The sequence below is a fragment of the Dufourea novaeangliae genome, unplaced genomic scaffold, assembly GCF_001272555.1.
Source record: "Dufourea novaeangliae isolate 0120121106 unplaced genomic scaffold, ASM127255v1 scaffold87, whole genome shotgun sequence".
Classification (NCBI taxonomy): Eukaryota; Metazoa; Arthropoda; class Insecta; order Hymenoptera; family Halictidae; genus Dufourea; species Dufourea novaeangliae.
This window is the reverse complement of record NW_015373966.1, coordinates 804,574-823,945: the sequence shown is the minus strand read 5'-3', so window position 1 is coordinate 823,945 and position 19,372 is coordinate 804,574. Positions and strand designations below refer to the sequence as shown.

Genomic DNA, 19,372 nt, shown 5'->3' with positions numbered 1-19,372 from the left:
GTATTCTGTGCCGACTGACTACCAGACTACCAACAAAGTTGGAAACCTCAAGTTTGCGCGCACTTGCGTGCTGATTGGTTCCGTGCTCGCTGCGCGCCTCTGGCGGGCTCTTCTGACGTTGCCTCATCGTTTCGAAGGGGTTGCAGAGACCAGTTGATTCTCAACAATGAGCTACAATACTAACTATGCTACTATGTCTATGGTCCCGCGTATATATACAGGATGTAACAAAAATGTTGGAGGACCCGGAAATGGGAGACTCGTGAGGTGATTTCAAACACGTTTTTCCTTAGCAAAAATGTTATCCTAGGCTTTGGTAACGAGATATTAACAAAAAACCCCGACCAATCAGAGCGCGAGTCTGCTGGCTGAGTTCCCGCGGTAACGTTGGTTAAACGCTACGATTGGTAGCCTAGAATAATATCTGCATACAGAAAATTCAAATCAGAAACAATTATAGAAAGAAAGAAATTTCAGTCAGCGTTATGACGAACGAAACAACTTTCCATCGACGATCCAAATGAAAACAAGTCATGCGAAATACTTGTAACGAGTATTTAGATACAAAACACAAACTTAGTAACACTAATACTTATAACAAAATAGACCATTTCTGTCAGTGTGTACTAATTTGTCTGTTGGTCTCTATAATAATAATGCAATTAAAGATAAATCTTCCTGGATACATTTATGAAATATACCCAGATGGCACATGACGCCTTGAAGACGACTTGAAGACGCTTTAGCCCTAAAATAGCCGTAAAATAGGCGTCTTGAAGGCGTCATGTGCTATCTGGGATAGTACATACAAGAAAAACAAACTCGATAATAATTACAAAAAATGACAAGCTTCAATCAATGTTTACTAATTCATCGGATGAAAAATCAGTTTTAATTTGATTTCATCGATGATGCATGTGAGAATATATCATTCTAACTATATATTTAACTGTAGTATTTAAAAAACGTATACATATAGAGATACAACCTCAGAAACAACTATAAAAAAAAGTAATAGAATTTAATAAGTGCACTGATGAGACATTTTCTTCACCTGACTCATTCAGTGAATGATTTAATTGTATGTGAAAGTAATCTATAAGATACACCTTCTACGCCAATGATACAGGTTCGATCGTCTTGGCTACCACCGTGCTCGGTACCAGATCGTGTCGCGACGCAGATAAAGTCAGTGCTCGATCTTCAAGGTGTCCGAAAGTCAACCAGGTTTCGATCGACGATGTAATCCGTGATTCATCGAAGAAAGTATCTACGATAAAGCAGTAAGAAGATTTAATAACGTCAGGGTCACCCGGTGGCTAAACTGGGATATGGGATGAGTTTTAATGCTCTGAAGCTGAGTGAGAAAGTGATCGACGATTAAATTGTCAGATTTCTAAACCAGTGAAAGAATTTAGCAGTATCTGTAATGGACCTGATTTGAAAAATCCTGTTCATAGGATCTGATCTTAAAGTTCTAGAAACGACTACGTAAACCTGACTTTCCTAGTCAGTGAAAAAAATCGAATGCCAAGCCAAGAGACGAATCCGAATCTCCATAATTCTCAATCACAGGATCGGTGATATCTTAGTTACCTGAATGAAAAATATTAGCACTTTTACTGGGAATATTCTCATGCTATAAATCCTCCAGTACGGTATGGATTATCGCTCTACAAACTTACACCGTTCGATCATCCGAACCGAGAGAAAGCGATAGCTCGAGCGTTGTCCTATCTGATCGTTTGTGAGCTTAAATTGCCGAGTAAAAAGATCAGCGATCTGTAATGATTGGTTTTAAGATCCTTCAAAACGTAACTGGGAGATTGAAATTCGAGGATTTCAGTTCAGAGCTCGGACATGGGAAGCTTGAGGCTTTATCATCAGGTACCTAACACTGGACCAGTGATTAATGTGCGGTTGTGTAGAGGAAACGATGAATTTTTGAGATTTCGATAGGAATTTATTGTCCAGGTGGTTTTAAAAGTGCTGTGTTCCTATTTAACGTGTTCTAAACTGATGTAGCGTGATGTTCGGCAGGCTGACCATTATTATTACGGCGCTTTGCCTGTGGACTACTGTCGGTAAGACCTTTCATGATTCTTTAAACTAGTGTTTCTCAACCGTTTTCTGACTGTGACCCCCTTTCGACCTTGTTTCCTTCCTGTGGCCCCCTGTCCTATCGGTAGAACCGTAGCTATTCAAATGTTCTGTTTGGAAATAGAACATTTGTATTACAATTTTTATAATTTCTACAAAATACAGTAATTGGAATCCAGTAATATCCTGGGGCCACGTGGGAGCCATATGGCCCCAGGTTGAGAACCCCTGCTTTGAGCTAATAAATAGTAACAATGAGATATTTTAATATTGCATCACGAAAAAGATAAAACGGAGAGATAATGAAATTGGCACAAGTTATCGGAAATGTTTATACATAAATATAGAAATTTAGTCATGAATTATTATTTAATAACAGACATATGAAATTATATTTACTTGGAGAAACAATAAGTATCCACACAATTTTGTCAATGTTACGGAAAATAGTTTCTTAATACATCCAACACTTTGAACGCGTATTCCGTTACAACAAAAAAAAAACAAAGTGCAGATTTATCAAGAGTTTTCTGATGACCTACATAATCCTTGGAAACAATTCGATTCGAAAGTACAGTTGAGTCGGTTCAATTCGAAGTACTCGATGTAAAATGGCCATTTTTTAAAAGCATACGGCTTAGAATCAATCAGTTCTGATTGAAATAACTCGGAGAAAATTTATTTTAATATAGGTATATATTATATAATTATTAATTTATTTTGATATATGTATATTATTAATACGTGAGAAGATATTGATAATACATCGTGAATATTGTCAATATAATAGGTATTTTTAATATATAATACGTTATCTGTATGTTGTCCAGACCTAACCCAGACTTGTATTTCTACATTTATTAGACCACAAACTCATGTTTCTGTATTGGCATAGTAAACCCAGACTGGTGTGTGTATAGTACCTATACAAATCTAACTGTGTACATACAATACATAATGGTTAGACTAGTGCTGTCTAGCGTAGGAGCCCTCATGCGCCTACTTTCACTACCATTTCCACCTAACATAAAAATGAAAAACGTTATAAGCTCGATGAAAATGAAGATTTTGGCTTGAAATTTTGTTTATAATGTATGTAAGTAGTATTACACAGATAAGAGTATGAATTTTACGATCCCATAATTTTTTCAACAAATTTTTTTTAAACTTTGGAAAGAATTACATTATATACATAATTGAATTCAGCGTAAAAAAAACGACATAAAAGTACGTATTTTCAAAATTTCATCTGGAAAATTAGTGGTAGTTGATTCTCATCTGAATGCCCTTCACTGAGAAGGGTGATCTTGATAACCTGTGTCAAGGTCAAGGTCATTGCGGGTGGGACCCATAAACAGCAGCTTTGCCATTTTCATTCTGACGTAATGGAAATACAGTCATAATTGGTAATTTACATTTCAGAAAATCAATTCAGTGACAACACGCCACCTGTAATGTACATTGATCGAAACCTTCTGATTTGGGATACTGAGCCGTTGAGAAGTGTGGTAACTAGAGCCCGCGCCGAGGATAACGAACAGGACCGGTTAACCTACGGTCTGGAACTCATTGGGCACAACTTCAATGGTGACGACAAACAGCAGTCACCGCTTCCTTTTTTCATTGACAATAGTACCGGCATTATTTACGTTAATGACACACTCAAGGACCGGGTAGGCATTATTTTAATCCCAGTTGTCGATTAATTATTTATGTTGACGGTCCTTATAAAAATACTTGATTCGTTAGGAGATCGATTTACGTGACTCTCGTTGGTCTATTTCGCTTTGAACAAGAGCGTAACTAAAGACACTAATTGCAGTTAATTACAAAAATTATTGTGATTGACAACATTTGTTTAAAGTCAACTGATAAATACAATGTAGTTTGAAATTTTCCTAAAAAATGAAAATCCACGATTTAATGGTTACAAAAGGTGGGTATCCACGTGTCGTGTATCCTCGAATCATATCATCTATCGGTATTATTCACTGATACGATACGATACATATAACGGTGTGTGACTTTTTTACGTATTCGTAAAAATATTATTGTATTGTAATTGACAATAACAGTTTAAAACTGAATGATGAAAGTAACATTATTAAAGAGTCTATTATTTCGCGTCTAATACAATAATACTAGTATTCGCCGTTCGTCAAAATCTACAGGGTCCCTTGAATCGCATTTTTAGAAAGGTATAATGTATACATATAAGCGTACGAGTTTTGGTCGTAACACGGGGACAAAGTACGCGCATTCCTTTTGGGATGACGAGAACGTAATATGAGCCGCGTATGGTCAGTGTTTTGAGATTGAACGACGTTTCCTATTTCTTGTTTCCAGGGAGGGCAGAGCCTGTTCCTTTACGTAACCGTTTCCGACGGTCAACTCACAACAAAGACCGAGGTCTACGTCACTATAAAAAATACTTCGGATCCCAATGGTGGACAAACTAGGTGGGTTATCCAAATTATCCATAGAGGACATCAGAGTGGGACAATCGAGCTGAACTGATTCGTTGGAAAAACTCATTGAACTAATTTAATAATAGCAAACATTATTTTTGGCAGAAATATTGTATATCCTGTATAACGTGTAGTAATAATATCGAGCGGTCGAATCACCTTTATGGTTTTCTGATAGCGTAGTTTTTCACTCTGGCTCCGGTCAAATCTGATTGTAATAGAATAACCGGAGGTTGGGATAGAATTAATCAAACCCAGTTGAACACAGCTTCGGCAAGATCTGGTTTGTGTACTTTTTATACGAAACAATCCGACAGCCTTGAGAGCAAACTTACGGAATTTGGATAAATCGATTCACAACCGGCTGAAGGGTGGGACAAGTTTTTATCAAATTCGTTACTACCGAACATTGCTTAATTCTGTTGATTTTCCCTCTGTAGGAACCCGTTTCCTGGCCAACATGTATCTGCCGACAGAATACGACCGTCTCTGTTGGCCTTACCTAATCTGCAGAGGTATCCCAGGCCGGGATTACCTTATAAACCAATGGTACCTTCGTCGCCGGTCAGTATACCGAAAACAACCAAGTTACAGCCAGAAGAGGTGAAACCGAGCGAGGATAACACTAGTACTATCAAACTATCTGAAGCATCAAAGGAGCAGAATGAGATTGAGGGACCGCCTTTCAGCTCGAAAATTACACCTACCGAGGCACCGCCTTCTCAAGATATCGCCATGATTTTGGTGCCCGTCATTGCAGTCTGTGTACTTGTGGTGGTTCTTGGGATGGGCGCCTGGTCTCTGCGAAATAAATTCTGTGGACATAGGAGGTCCAAAAAGGACATGGTATGATAAGTTTACGATGACAGTATTGGTACGGGTTACGGTAACCTTGTCGATAAGCTACATCAAGGTCAATATTCTGAGTATTTTTTTCCCATACATCTGTATCTCTGAAACCAAACTCGTACGCCAGTTGTATGTACAAGAAAAAGTGCTCAGAATGTTGAACGATTTATTTTAAGGACATTAAAATCAGTAAAGAAGTAGTTCATCGATAAGTTTATGCAAGCTACTATGCAGAAAGGAAGATTTACAATGGAAAGGATTTCTTTTTATTCTTTATAAAATTTACAAAGTATGGAAGCAAAAGCCAGCCACATTCTGTCTGCCACATTAAAAGGACGTCCCCAGTAACATTCAAAGAGTCACTTTTTCCTTACAGAAAGAACACGCTTCGGTCAAAGTCTCGAACATATCGGACGACCCATCCCTTGTTCTGAAAAGATGGCGTGGTCCAAAAGCTAACACCAACCGATATGAAACTTGGGAAAAGGACAGTCACATTGGCATAAAGAACAAACCAGAAAATAAGTGGGAATTTCCTCGACATCGACTGAAGGCTGGTGAAATTTACATATTTTCATTGTTATTAACGATAAGTATTGAAACAAAATAACAACCGCTAAACAGCTACCGTGTTAATTTATCACAGGTCTTCAATATTCTTGGAGAAGGCTGCTTCGGTCAAGTTTGGAAATGCGAAGCCTTGGACATCGACGAGAAGTCTGGAACGAAGATAGTCGCTGTGAAAACTCTTAAAGAAAATGCCACAGAAAGAGACCGTTTGGATCTAGCACAGGAGCTAAGAGTCATGAAAAATATGGAACCTCATCCTAACGTCGTCAGATTACTAGGTTGCTGTACAGAACGCGAACCCATGTTCGTTATCTTAGAATATATCAGCGGAGGAAAATTGCAAAGCTTTTTGAGGATATCCAGAGAAGAACGGAATCATGGAGGGCCTGGACTGACATCCAGAGATCTAACTGGATTTGTTTATCAGGTATGGGTGTAATGTTTCAGTGTATCAAACAAAATAATACAACTTGTACCATAAATTATGTCATCTCCTACCACGACTCAGTTTCTGAGCCTCTGCGAATCTCAAAATCTCAATAGTTTATATTTCGTAGATTGCCAAAGGTATGGAGTATCTGGCGTCTAAAGGAATTATACACAGAGATTTAGCTGCCAGGAATATACTGATCGATGAAAATCGTGTGTGCAAGGTAGCGGACTTTGGATTTGCTCGAGACATAGCTGCCAATCAAATATACGAAAGAAAGTCCGAAGGCCGGTTGCCTATTCGATGGATGGCGCCGGAAAGTCTGTACGACAATATATTTTCCGTTAAATCGGATATATGGAGTTTTGGCATACTGATATGGGAAATTGTAACTTTGGGATCCACACCTTATCCTGGCCTGGCAGCCGCTGAGGTGCAGTTCTCAATGTTAACATAGTCAGAATAATTGTACAAGTAAAATTTGTTAAAGTAAAATAATGTTTCTCTTGTAGGTAATGAGAAGAATCAAAGAAGGTTATAGGTTGGACAGACCAGAACACTGTAAGAGAGAACTGTACAACATAATGTACTACTGTTGGGACAAAGATCCAGCATGCAGGCCATCTTTCGGGGAACTCGTTGGCTTGGCAGAAGGTCTTCTACTCGATGAAATTGATTACATTGAATTGGACAGGTTCCCTGATCACTCATACTACAATGTACTTAATCTCAGCGGTGAAAAATTGTGATCAGTGATTTTTATCTGTACATATATGTTATGTATCTGCCTGCATTCTGCATACATATACATATAGTCACTGCTTCCCGTGATACGCTGCTCGTTTAGTTCACTTCGGACAGCTCTTACACTGTTATACGGATAGCATTCGTCTAGATTCTAGATAAAGCACTGGATTTATAGCTGAAAGAACGTAGATTAATCCTCTGTCATTGATCATGACAATAAACGACCAGAACACTGTTAAAATCGTATTTAACGCGGAATACCACTATTTTTTCGACCGGTGGCATCACCCGTGGCAATTCGCTCAAACTGCTACCCAATCATACCGACAAGTGAATGAAAATTCCTAGTGTAGTAGACATTCAATTCCCGCGCTACCATTATCTGTACGGAAGCGACGCTCCTTGCTCAGCCGTATTTCTCACACACGTGCGCGTACCCTACTTTGTTGCCCAGCACACCCAGGACCCAGGCCGGAACATTACGGTGTCGCGTTTAACACGCATATCTCATCACAGAAAGTGAAATGTATATAATACTGTTTTAATAATGTTTTTATTGGTACAATGAATTGGTGAAATGAATATTGGCGGCAATTTCATTGCTTCTTATCTCGCGGATCACACGCAATTGCCGCTAAAGTATGTCACGAATTATTAATTTTTTCACATAATACCTTCATACTTTATTACGCAGCATGTTTAGAAGAATCGATTTATGTAAAAAAGAAAGTATTTTTATTCTATAGTATTTCAATATCATTAATAAAAGAACATAATTAACTTTGAGAACTCAAAAGATCCTTCACCTACTAAAAAAACTGTGACTGGTAAGTAATAGCCCTCCCCACACTAAAAAACTTCTGTGAATACACTTTCCTGATATCTCTAAAAATAACGGAGATAATTAACATAATCGTAAACTGCGTATACCAAGCCCACCCTATACATGTGTAGCTGCGTTGCGCAACTTCATGGCCGAGTGGTGGGGAAAGCGTTCGGATAATTGGCGCACGTTTATTGTATAATTCCTGGAATTCTGGCCCTCTACAGCCCCGAAATATACAATAAACGAGCGGCCACTGTACATAGGAATTTTCACTCACTTGTCGGTATATTTGGCTAGCTGTTTTAGCAAATTACCACGGGTAGCGCCACCGATCGAAAAATTTAGCGGATATATAGTTTTATTAGATAACAATATTTACAGTGGCCGCTCGTTAATCGGACTCCCTCTTGTTGTATATTGGTAACGCCCCTCACTCTCACGTTTCCCCACACACGTGCCCGTACCCCACTCTGTCGCCAGGATGAAATACATACGGTGTTGCGTTTAACTCGCATATTTCATCACAGAATGTGTGGTGTATAGAATATCGTTTTCATAAAATGTTTCAATATTTTTACATAGATATTTTCAGTCATAATCAACTACACTTCGTATCATGTCTAGGGTGTAATAATACATAACTTATTAATATAGTACAAAGTAAAAGTGAACCAATAATACTGTTTTAAATGATTATTCCTATAAATATTACATATATGAAATATTTAAAAAATTCAACCTGTCTATAATTCTACAACTATTGTAGCTTAAGAAATAATTAATTTTTTAAGTGTAAAGGGTGACAATGAAATACCCGCAATACTTTCGAAGAACGATAACTCTATGAAAACCCATCGAATTAAAACAATTTTTATTTTATTTTAAAGAATACAAAACGCTAAATAAAATTTTACAATAAGTACGCAAAATGTCCTCCTTTAGCCTTCACACAAGCTCTGAGACGCTTCTTAAAATTATTTGCTATGCTAGCACACTCTTCAGTAATAATTTGATTTCAGGCTCTTTCTAAAGCAGACTTTAACTGTTCTACGGTGGTGTATTTTTTAGAGGACATTTTTCGCTCCAAAATTGACCAAACTGAATAATCCGTTGCGTTGAGATCGGGTGAATTTGATGGCCATATCGTTCTATCCCAGACCTCCGAAAACAGAACTTTGCACATTCTCATTGTCAATTGGGCCGAATGCGCCGGAACCCAGTCTTGTTGTAAAATCCACTTATTCTAGCACGCGCAGTCTATTACATATGGCATATGCCTATGTGGGATACCTGAGAAAAAATGACTTTTGTCACTTATGTCTAGCTACAATCGCACTTTTTCCCACTGTGCGACGCGCCCGACGACAGCAGCCGTAAGGTTAAAACCTTACGAAACTCCTATGTAATACAGTAAATCAATTTTTACTTGATTTCAGTTCCTATAAACTAGTCTATAAAAATCTGCATTTATGTAAATATTCACAATCTATTCATGAATAAATATATCACACTACCTAGTACGATTATTAATTCGGGGCACTGAGTCTAAGAAACCACCTTAACATCGATCAACATCGATGATCGAACCTTGCAGCAACGTGACCGCCTAGCAGACGACGGCCGTCATTTATATCGAGTGATTAAAATACGACAAAAACTTTGTTTTTCGCAAGCACTAATAATTGATCTATTTCATATATAACAACAGTGGCTACAAATTTGCTAGTTTGGTTCAAACCGGAACATGGAGCAGAAAAGAAATATTCCGTATTCCAAGACCGGCGACAAGGAGGAAGATGAGGTTAGTATTTCCCTAAAAACTGGGTCAAAAGCAACCTGTCAAAGTGACAACAAACGAAACTATCTTTTCATTCTTAAATTATTTTAGTTGCTCTTTTTCCAAGCAATACCATCAGACTCAGTTTATGGCCTGCATTAATATGAAAATCCGTAAAACGAAATTTTGAAGGAAAATTAATAACAGAGACGACACGAAATTGTTAACATCTACAAATAACAGTTATTAACTTTTACGATCATCTCTTCTCGTTTAAATTAAACATTGCCTATCAGGTGCAGCGTTATTTGAACCTAATGGCAATGATTATCATTATATTCTTTGTTATAAAGTATGAAAAGATTATTGGAAACAAACAAACGGATAATGAAATATTATTATATATGTTTCTTATTCTATTAATTCTAGATTTTTATTATACTTACTATCTTATAATTATACACTGAAAATGTAAACATCTATTATACCAAAAAAATAAATAAACGCTACATGGTATATGTATATTATATATATAGAATATATATTAGTTGTATATCAATTTTGTGCATAATTTCATTTCCAAAATGAATGATACACGATGAAATTTTTGCTATGGATCAAAATGAATCTACCCAGGCAGCCAAACTTATAACGCCAGATTTTGTCCAATGCCTGATATAATGTTACGTACTCAACATGCCTACAAGTTTCATGCAAGATCTGCTATCAAAAACTTGCACGGAAATTGGCAGCAAATTAGGAGAAAGTCTTGCAATATAGCCTAGGTTATAAATTGACATACTTTAGTTAGCCTGGGTTGTATTGCAAGACTTGCTGCTAATTTGCTGCCAATTTGCTTTACCATTTTGTCAGCAGGTTTTGCCTGCAAAGCCCAAGTCAAATGCGGAAACAGATGGCTATGATTTTTTAGACAACTTTTGTCATTATTTGCTGGCAATTTGCTCCAAACTTGCATACAAGTGGTTATCAGGGTATGTTCACCATGTCATATTCATTACATTAGCCTTCTGAGGCTTAAACCTTGATCTGTGTTACAAAAGCTTATTTTGATCAATGATTTATCAATCAATTTGCCCTTGCATAAAAGAGACATTTACTGTTTTTATTTTAAGTTTTACTTTGACAATTCTGAATTACTGATTATGAATTTTATATATTTTATAACGTTTATTGTAAGGAAAACAAGTTCTTTTTAAGTAAATTTTATTATAAGAGTAGTAGAGTATTCATTAATACATTCTCACAGTATTATTGTCCATATAAGATCTGTATTCAAGGTAGTTTTCCTTTATGTTCAGTTGGTAAAATTGAAAAACAAAGAAGTCTAAGTGTGGTCGCATCAAATTTCAGACTCACTTGAGTTTTCCATAGAAGCTTCATAATCCAGATGAAATACTTGATAATAGATGAAGTACTACTTATTTTAAACATACATAAAATATAACATTTATTTAATGTATTCAGATAAGTAGTTATTTCATTGAATAAGATTTGAGATAAAAATGTCTACATTACTTTCATTTGCCTTTTCTTTCTATGCATTTTGAATAATGTTTTAAGTTATTGTAACAAACATAGATGGGACTTATCATTGGGGAATAAAAATTTCATGTTAACACGATTTCGTGCTTCAGCACTTAGAATTTTATGTTTTGTAGATATTACTGGAACCTATCAGTTATATTCTACAAGTTCCTGGTAAAGATATCAGGGCAAAGCTAGCACATGCTTTAAATTACTGGTTAAAGATACCACAGGATAAGCTACAAGCAGTTGGAGATATAATACAGATGCTTCACACTTCTAGCCTCTTGTAAGTTGATAAGATACCATTTGTTCTCACTTGATTACTGTTCAATTAAAATTGGTATCACTTTTACAGACTTGACGACATTCAAGACAATTCAGTTCTAAGGAGAGGTATTCCTGTAACCCATAATATTTATGGGATAGCTAGTACAATAAATGCTGCGAATTATGCGATTTTTATTGCATTGGAAAGAGTTATTGCTTTGAATCATCCAGAGGTAAATAGCATCAATACAATCCTTTCTCCTATAAAAACTTTCAGTTTAATACTCTCTGTCTTGTCAGGCTACACAAGTGTATTTAGAACAGTTGTTGGAACTTCATAGAGGTCAGGGTATGGAAATTTACTGGAGAGACAACTACATTTGTCCATCTGAAACTGCCTACAAGCAGATGACTATTCAGAGTAAGAAGTAACAATATTCTAAAAATGATTTTGAGTATCTCACTTCTTTGTAACAGGCATGAACATTATAACTAATAAATGTGTTACAGAAACGGGTGGACTCTTCAATTTGGCTGTCCGTTTAATGCAGTTGTTTTCAGATTGCAAAGAGGACTATACACCTCTAGCTGGAATCTTAGGGCTCTACTTTCAGATTCGTGACGATTATTGTAATCTTTGCCTCAAGGATGTAAGTGTAGTTTAATATGAGTCTTAATGTTTTAGTATACTGTAGCGATCTTTACAGTACTTTGAGAACAAAAGTTTCTGCGAGGATCTGTCGGAAGGGAAATTTAGTTTTCCCATCATTCATGCTATACGGAGCCATCCAGAGGACCGACAGCTGATGAGTATCCTTTGCCCATATATTCTTCCAGGGTATTTCGATAAACAGAAGCATTATTCCTTAATGAACAGATATAAAGACATTTTGCGACAACGAACCAAGGATATCGAAGTGAAACGATACTGTGTTAACTTGTTAGAAAAATTTGGTTCCTTCGCTTATACAAGAGCAGTGTTCGAAGAATTGGATAAGAAAGCGAGGAACGAGATTCAACGATTGGGGGGGAACCCTTTGTTAATAGCATTTTTAGATGAGTTCTTAAATTGGAAGCATCAAGATACTCAACAAAGTAGGAAAACTACATCTTAAGTAATTTGTATAATGTACAACTGGCATTGCACAGGTACGAATACCTGTTTCATATCCCAGATATACACACGTGTATGTGGCAATAGTGTCCAGTTATAACTATATATTTTTGTCACATATACAAGGCACTACATTTTCATTTATTTTACTTCATATGTAATATAAATTCTAGACAATAAAAATTAAATTTTCAGTGAAATTATACACTTATTTTGCGATTTGTTAAAAATACTATGAGTGTTAATTTTCTTTTATACAATACTTGAGTGTGTATTCAGAGCATTCTTGATTACTATACTAATACAAATAATACGTACATATACGTATATTATATTGCGACAAACTTATTACTTCGATTACCAAAATTATTACATAAATAAATCATTTCTCTATTATTATTTCGTTTCTTTACATTGTATCAATGTTACATATGTCTGAAGGATCCTTTACTTTTCATTTTTTTTTATTTTAGTAGTATATCATTCAAGCTCTGTACAGTATTCTTGCTCCTGTTGTAGGCTGTGCGATGTAAAATGTTGCTTGTCCAGGATACCTGTACAAAAACAATATGTTTTTCAGAACATCATCAGTCAGTAAAGCTAACAGTGTTAAAAAGGGAACAGCATTTTACTTAGACTTTATATGACTAATGACTTCATTGGTCACATTTTTTTGTAGCAAGGTTACTGTACAGCCCCCAAAACCAGCACCAATTAAACGACTACCCAAAACACCTTTCATCTCCCTTGCTGCTGACACCAAGGTGTCAAGTTCGACAGAAGAAACCTCATAATCATCTCGCAGTGAATCATGACTTTCATTCATTAATTTCCCAAACATGTCAAAGTCTCCCTTTTCAAGTGCCACTGCTGCATCAATCGTCCGCTGAATCTCTGTAACTACATGGCGAGTCCTTTTTATCATGTCCTCAGACACATTCTGTGATTGCAACACTGAAAATGATAGATTACAATTATTACAACAATTTAATAAAGCAATATCTTCTTATTTAAGTTACTTTCTTACCTTGAATGTCATCTACAGATAGTTCACGCAAACTCTTTTTGTTAAGCCTATGTGCAGCTTGGTAACAGCTCTCTCTTCGTTCACAGTAGGCACTGGAGCTTAACTTGTGGGGAGTATTTGAATTAGTGATAAGAAAGACATAGTCTTCTGCTTGTGACATAGGTATCTGCTTGGTAGTTAAATCTCTGCAATCTAGGAGCAGAGCATACCCTACTTTACCCATCACAGAAATGAATTGATCCATTATGCCACATGGAACTTTGGCAAAGTCATGCTCAGCACGCTGACATGCCAAGGCCTGAAACGTACTATGTGCTAACTTCTACCTCTTTTCAATGAAATAGTATAAAATAAATAAATTGCAACTGATATACCTTGTCTTCTGGCTTTGACTGCAGTCCAGTTAACACTTCTAAAAAGGTATATGTAGCCACTTCTAGAGCAGCTGAACTGCTTAGTCCAGCTCCAACGGGTACAGAGGATACAACTACAGCATTAAAAGCTGGTATATCACCTAGAAATAGTATTTATTATAATTCAATCACATATAATTAATTATTTTTCAATAAAATATAATGGGAATATAATGAAAATATATGGGTTAAACTCACAAACAAAGTGTGCTATACATCCTTTCACATAATTAGCCCACTTTGGTTCACCTGGTTTTATACTTTCTCTGGTGATGAGTTCAAATTCAACCCAATTTTCAGAACCTAGTGTCTCACTGAGGGAGATAATCTTGCATTTTTTTGTGTTACTTCGTTTTCCAGCTACCACTGTGACCATAGGTAGTGCCTAAAAAAGTAATCGGTTCATTTGATAATATATTTTTATTTGTTTCTATTAAACAATTCGTGTTCCAATGGAGAGAAATAATTTTGGATATTTTCCAGACTTTGATGCAACTTTGTACAAATGTTCATTAGACTTACCTAAGAATTTAGCTGCAAATCGTTTGCACCCGTTTTTTACGTTAAGAAAGAATACAACCCTTCTATGTAAGTGCTTATAAATCTTCAACCACAAAAGATATAAAAAATTGTTAAAATAAAAGTTATATCGTTTCTTAATGCCTATAAATCTGTGCCGAAAATTTCACAAGAAAAGAGGGGTCAATTTGATTTTCATAAAAAAATTAATTTTTCAACAAATTTTTCGCACAGATTTATAGGCATCAAGAAATAGTCTAACTCTTATTTAAACAGTTTTTTCTATATTTTTTGTGGTTTAAGATTTATAAACACTTACATACAAGGGTTGATTTCTCCCTTAGCGTAAAAAACGCGTATGAACAATTTACGGCTAAATTTTTAGGTACATCTAATGAACATGTGTACAAAGTTGGATCAGTATCGGCGTGTATCAGTCACCGCGGGGTTCCCTTGTTAGTTTATTGTTGTTGATCATATATATAGACATGAAAGAACTAATTTTATACACTTGTGCCGCTTTTTTTTACTTTTTGACTTTATATAATTTATTTCTTTAGTATTTATTCAATTCATTATAAATTCATGTTATTATTACAATTATTTACTGTTGAGAAATCTATCATAAAATAATTTCCAGTCAGCAAAACCTGCAAAGCCAAATGTTGTTCAATGCCTGTTATAAAGTTATAACTACAAGTTTGATGCAAGATTTGGTATAAACAACTTGCGCGCACATTGGCAGCAACATATGCAGCAAATTGGCTCGCGCAGATTCTGTTCCGTTTTTGCCCACAATTTGACACAGATTATGTTGCGAGACTTGCTGCCAATATGCTTTACCATTTTGTCAGCTGGCGTTGCCTGCAAAACCCAAACCAAATACAGAAACAGATGGTTATGGTTTTTTTAGACAATTTTTGTCATTATTTGCTGGCAATTTGCTCGAAACATGTACACAACTCGTTATCAGATAGGAAAAAGGTGTTTAGAATGATGACCTTCACAACAAATTTCAAGATCATTGAAATCTGTGAAGAAGTCAAACTTCTAAATAATTACCAAATATATGTTGTATGAGTAAGTGAAATACTATTCTAGAAAAAATATGATACGTTATTTTCCATTTACTTCACCATCAATAATTTCAATTGGTTAATTTAACGTTAATTTAATGTTCCAATAATAGTACGGCTATTATTGAAACGTTAAATAAAATAACAAAATTACATAGTAATAATCTATAAATTAATAACGAAACAGTATGATATTGTTCCAAAAAATGTTAATTAATAATTCAAACGAATGATGAACCCGCGATCTGCCCAAATTCTTTGTGCACCATCGACTAAAAACTATCGACTAAGTCGATAGTAATCAACGACTACCTTCAGTCGACTACATTTAGTCGTTTGAACTATCGAGCTATTGATCGCTATTAACTGGATCTTGATTATTTTCTTCGCGATGCGAACTAATTGTAATTTTTCCATATATTTTTTTTGCTAAATTATTGCTTATAACCTAATTGATTTTCATAAAAAATTTAGAGCACTTAATTTTTTAAGTGCCAATATTAAATAGCTTACAAAAAATCGAATATTAGTAATTGTTTAAAAAAACTTGTTTACCACTTATATTTTTGTAATTCTATCTATGAACTAATACAGTTCCAAAAGGTAAATACACCAATGGTGCTGAAAAGTTGATGATATAATCTATACATAACCTATAAAGCAAAATTTCAGTCGACTAAAAACTATCGACTAATAGTCATTAGTCAATGGTGCCCATCACTAGGCCCACTTCAATCAGCTAAAGTGAAAACCATTAAGTAAAAGTTACAATAAATTAATAAGTTAAATTTCTTAAGGTTGCCGTTACAACGGCCCTTACTGATTACTCTGTATTAAGTTTTCAATTTTTTGTGGCCTACTGCAAAAAAAGGTTAATCATCACGGATTTAAACGATGATGCAATACAGCTATTGATCAAAATAGTAACTGAAAATAGTTCCTTTAATATTATGTTTATAAAGTACATTTTCCACTTTCCACTGAAAAAGTGAAAAAAATTAGAAACTCTATGGTTTCATTTCTATATAACATTAAGTGCAACATTTATTTAAATATTCGGAATTTTACCATCGGCAATACAAAACCCTCGTTGTAGTCAGTGTGTTCTCCGATTAAATTCACGCGACCCGGTGCACATACACAAATATCTGCATTTTCAGCGAATTCTTTCTTGAACGCTTCCAAAGCCTTTAATTTGATGTCGTCTATGTTGGCCACTATAGTTACCATTTTTACCAATTTCTTTTAATTCTTTTTAATCTCAGCAGTTGTTTAAGTATTAGACGATGATATTAAATATATTTTAATCATTACGAAATTTACAATATACTGATAATAGGCATGTGTCGACTGTCTCCGCTATCTAAAAATTACTATCAAACGCGTTATCATCGAACTTTGTATGTATGCACGGATACATACTTAGGAATGTATAAGAACAATTAGGATTCAATTTGTGTTCTTTGAACCTTAATTTCCTCGCTTAATGAAGCAAAAGCGATTAATACAACAATAAGTATAACAAGGTATAAGAATAGACTTTTCATCTTATGAGAGTAGGTGATCCACCTAAACTGTAATACCGACACCTTAAACAGCCTGTGATTTTAGCGACCTCTACATCATGAGAACGGTGAATCTGTCGTGGGTAGTGACACTAAAATTGAAAGGGGGCGACGTCGCCCCAGAAAAGTGGACCAAAAAAATAAATTAGATGAAATGTCTACCCCTATACTTCGTCTGTATTAGAGATATAAATATTTTTGTCCAAAATAATTACCTCACCTCAACTGGTTACACTGGGTACACTTTTACTCGATGAAAACAAGATTGCACCATGCGCTTGCGCGATCATAACCAATCGCCAATATGGCTCAGAATACCACGTGACCATGTTCCCCGCTCCCCGGAAGACGCTTTGCAACCATTCAGCTTATACTCCCTCCTTTTATTACTATGTCCATAATCTACAGATCTACCGCAATCTCAACTATCCTACCTACAACAGTTGCGTGCAACTTGTGTAAATGTGTTGACATCAAGCGTTGTCTACAAAACCGTAGTCAAATTCGAAAATAGATGGCTACAGTTTTGTAGACAACAGTTGTACATTATTGCTGGCAACTTGCCCGAGACTTGCACACAACTGGTTATCAGGATACTTCTGTCCTTCGGTCTCGCTTCATCCCTACCATACGACGCGCAGTCTATTATCACACCGCAGAATCGGCTGTGGTACATGGACATATATAGTAGACTGCGCGGTGATATGGTAGGGATGAAGCAAGACCGAAGTACAGAAGTAGCGATGGAGTCATTCCTCTCTCGCTCGCACATCGCAGAGAGAGGGGAGAAAGCGACTGGTGGGCGATGAGAAGAAGGAATGCTGCACGCATGTAATGCCTCCACACAGCATAGGAGATTCCCCATCAACAGCCCCATTAGAAAGAAAAGTCTGTGACTCCATGTATTATCCTCTCACTCTACTGCCCACCTGATCCCTTTTTTTTTAACACGGGGGAAAACCTTGAAAAAGGTGCACCGTTTTCGTTGGGGGTGGAGACGGCCAATGTGGGATTTCACCCACTAAAAACTCTCCGGTGACCCTCAGGCGTAGGGGCTGGCAACAGGTACATTCGGCATGCACCGCGACCAGTACCGCCCATGACCTCCCTATGAATATTTAAAGGAAAGCCCTTCTCTGGGGGGCGGGTAGCGATTGCTCCCCTCCCCTCGGGACGGCTATTGTGCCGTCCCTTCAACTCCTACCTACAGCGTCGAGAAGTGACTAAGTGACCCCTCGACACTGTCTTCTCGTGGACCGGTTGCGAAAGGAGGTGGTACCCCCAGTACCACCCCCTAGGCCCGGTTGCCCTGCGGGCGACGCAAGGAGTCATCGCGGCTGTGACCCCTATAAATCGCGCCCCCCGCAGGGCAAACCAAACTCATCCCTACCATAAGACCGCGCATCTATTATATATGTCTATGGGTACTCCATGTTCAGCCATATTGTGCCGCTAACTAAGTGTTGCCACCTAGATCATGTCGCGGCAATATGCTTTAAGTTATGTAACTGTAAATTAGATAATAATTTTATCTTTACGTGTTAAGTTTTATCATCAAGGATATGTTTTAGAAAGTCACAAATATTTTTATAAATAATATATATTTATTTTTATAATAATATATACATCTCTAAAGTTTTAATATATACGGTCAATAATAACACAAGAAATTTAGTGACCAGAAAACAAGATAAGTTTATTAAAATAGGATCTTTTAGTGTGTGAAGTATGTTCACTTTATTTAGACATATGGTCATATCTTACTTTAACATATAATGTTGTATGATGCATTTTCTGAGGTGTATTTTATAATTATACAGTTATTTTACAATGCAAGATGCCATTTTTATAATTAGATTTATAAATAAATCAAGTGTACTCTAAAACACGCCAAGTAACACCAAACCACGTTAGTATTAATAAATAATTAAACTTGCCTGCAGAGTGCACTATAAATTTAGCCTCACAAGATGGCTGACGATCGATTCCCCTTCCGTTTTTCGGCACAACCTCGCAGAACAAGACACTGTCCTTTAGTTATGTAGAAATTTTATCTCAGTCGTTGCTGAACTTTAA

At 36.2% G+C, this 19,372-nt stretch overlaps 3 protein-coding genes across 3 annotated transcripts; 2 read left to right on the top strand and 1 right to left on the bottom strand.

The window, feature by feature from the left end:
- Nucleotides 1-2,011: 2,011 nt before the first annotated feature.
- LOC107186740 (tyrosine kinase receptor Cad96Ca) lies at nt 2,012-7,166 on the top strand. The gene is made up of 8 exons (XM_015574676.1): nt 2,012-2,084; nt 3,523-3,773; nt 4,447-4,559; nt 5,009-5,414; nt 5,794-5,970; nt 6,064-6,414; nt 6,545-6,850; nt 6,930-7,166. Exons 1-8 carry the CDS (start codon nt 2,030-2,032, stop codon nt 7,164-7,166), a joined length of 1,896 nt encoding a protein of 631 aa, XP_015430162.1. The 5' UTR covers nt 2,012-2,029.
- A 2,187-nt stretch (nt 7,167-9,353) lies between these two features.
- On the top strand, nt 9,354-12,697 carry LOC107186718 (geranylgeranyl pyrophosphate synthase). The gene is made up of 7 exons (XM_015574652.1): nt 9,354-9,791; nt 11,447-11,601; nt 11,671-11,815; nt 11,883-12,003; nt 12,093-12,232; nt 12,290-12,392; nt 12,468-12,697. The coding sequence occupies exons 1-7, from the start codon at nt 9,735-9,737 to the stop codon at nt 12,695-12,697; spliced, it is 951 nt and encodes a 316-aa protein (XP_015430138.1). The 5' UTR covers nt 9,354-9,734.
- Nucleotides 12,698-13,180: 483 nt separating this feature from the next.
- LOC107186717 (galactokinase-like) lies at nt 13,181-17,017 on the bottom strand. Its single transcript, XM_015574651.1, has 6 exons — nt 16,800-17,017; nt 14,335-14,521; nt 14,098-14,237; nt 13,724-14,021; nt 13,329-13,650; nt 13,181-13,250 (listed from the first exon to the last, which is right to left on the bottom strand). The coding sequence occupies exons 1-6, from the start codon at nt 16,959-16,961 to the stop codon at nt 13,181-13,183; spliced, it is 1,179 nt and encodes a 392-aa protein (XP_015430137.1). The 5' UTR covers nt 16,962-17,017.
- Between the last annotated feature and the right edge of the window lie 2,355 nt (nt 17,018-19,372).

What these genes read in the sequence shown, in the direction of transcription:
- LOC107186740 (XM_015574676.1), top strand. Translation starts at nt 2,030, where the DNA reads ATGTTCGGCAGGCTGACCATTATTATTACGGCGCTTTGCCTGTGGACT. An exon ending in CCCAATGGTGGACAAACTAG is followed by an intron (nt 4,560 to 5,008) that starts GTGGGTTATCCA and finishes TTCCCTCTGTAG; the next exon opens with GAACCCGTTTCCTGGCCAAC. An exon ending in TAACTGGATTTGTTTATCAG is followed by an intron (nt 6,415 to 6,544) that starts GTATGGGTGTAA and finishes TATATTTCGTAG; the next exon opens with ATTGCCAAAGGTATGGAGTA.
- LOC107186718 (XM_015574652.1), top strand. Translation starts at nt 9,735, where the DNA reads ATGGAGCAGAAAAGAAATATTCCGTATTCCAAGACCGGCGACAAGGAG. An exon ending in CAAGCAGATGACTATTCAGA is followed by an intron (nt 12,004 to 12,092) that starts GTAAGAAGTAAC and finishes AATGTGTTACAG; the next exon opens with AAACGGGTGGACTCTTCAAT. An exon ending in AGAGGACCGACAGCTGATGA is followed by an intron (nt 12,393 to 12,467) that starts GTATCCTTTGCC and finishes ACAGATATAAAG; the next exon opens with ACATTTTGCGACAACGAACC.
- LOC107186717 (XM_015574651.1), bottom strand. Translation starts at nt 16,961, where the DNA reads ATGGTAACTATAGTGGCCAACATAGACGACATCAAATTAAAGGCTTTG. An exon ending in ATGTATAGCACACTTTGTTT is followed by an intron (nt 14,238 to 14,334) that starts GTGAGTTTAACC and finishes TACTATTTCTAG; the next exon opens with GTGATATACCAGCTTTTAAT. An exon ending in ATTAGTCATATAAAGTCTAA is followed by an intron (nt 13,251 to 13,328) that starts GTAAAATGCTGT and finishes GTTTTTGTACAG; the next exon opens with GTATCCTGGACAAGCAACAT.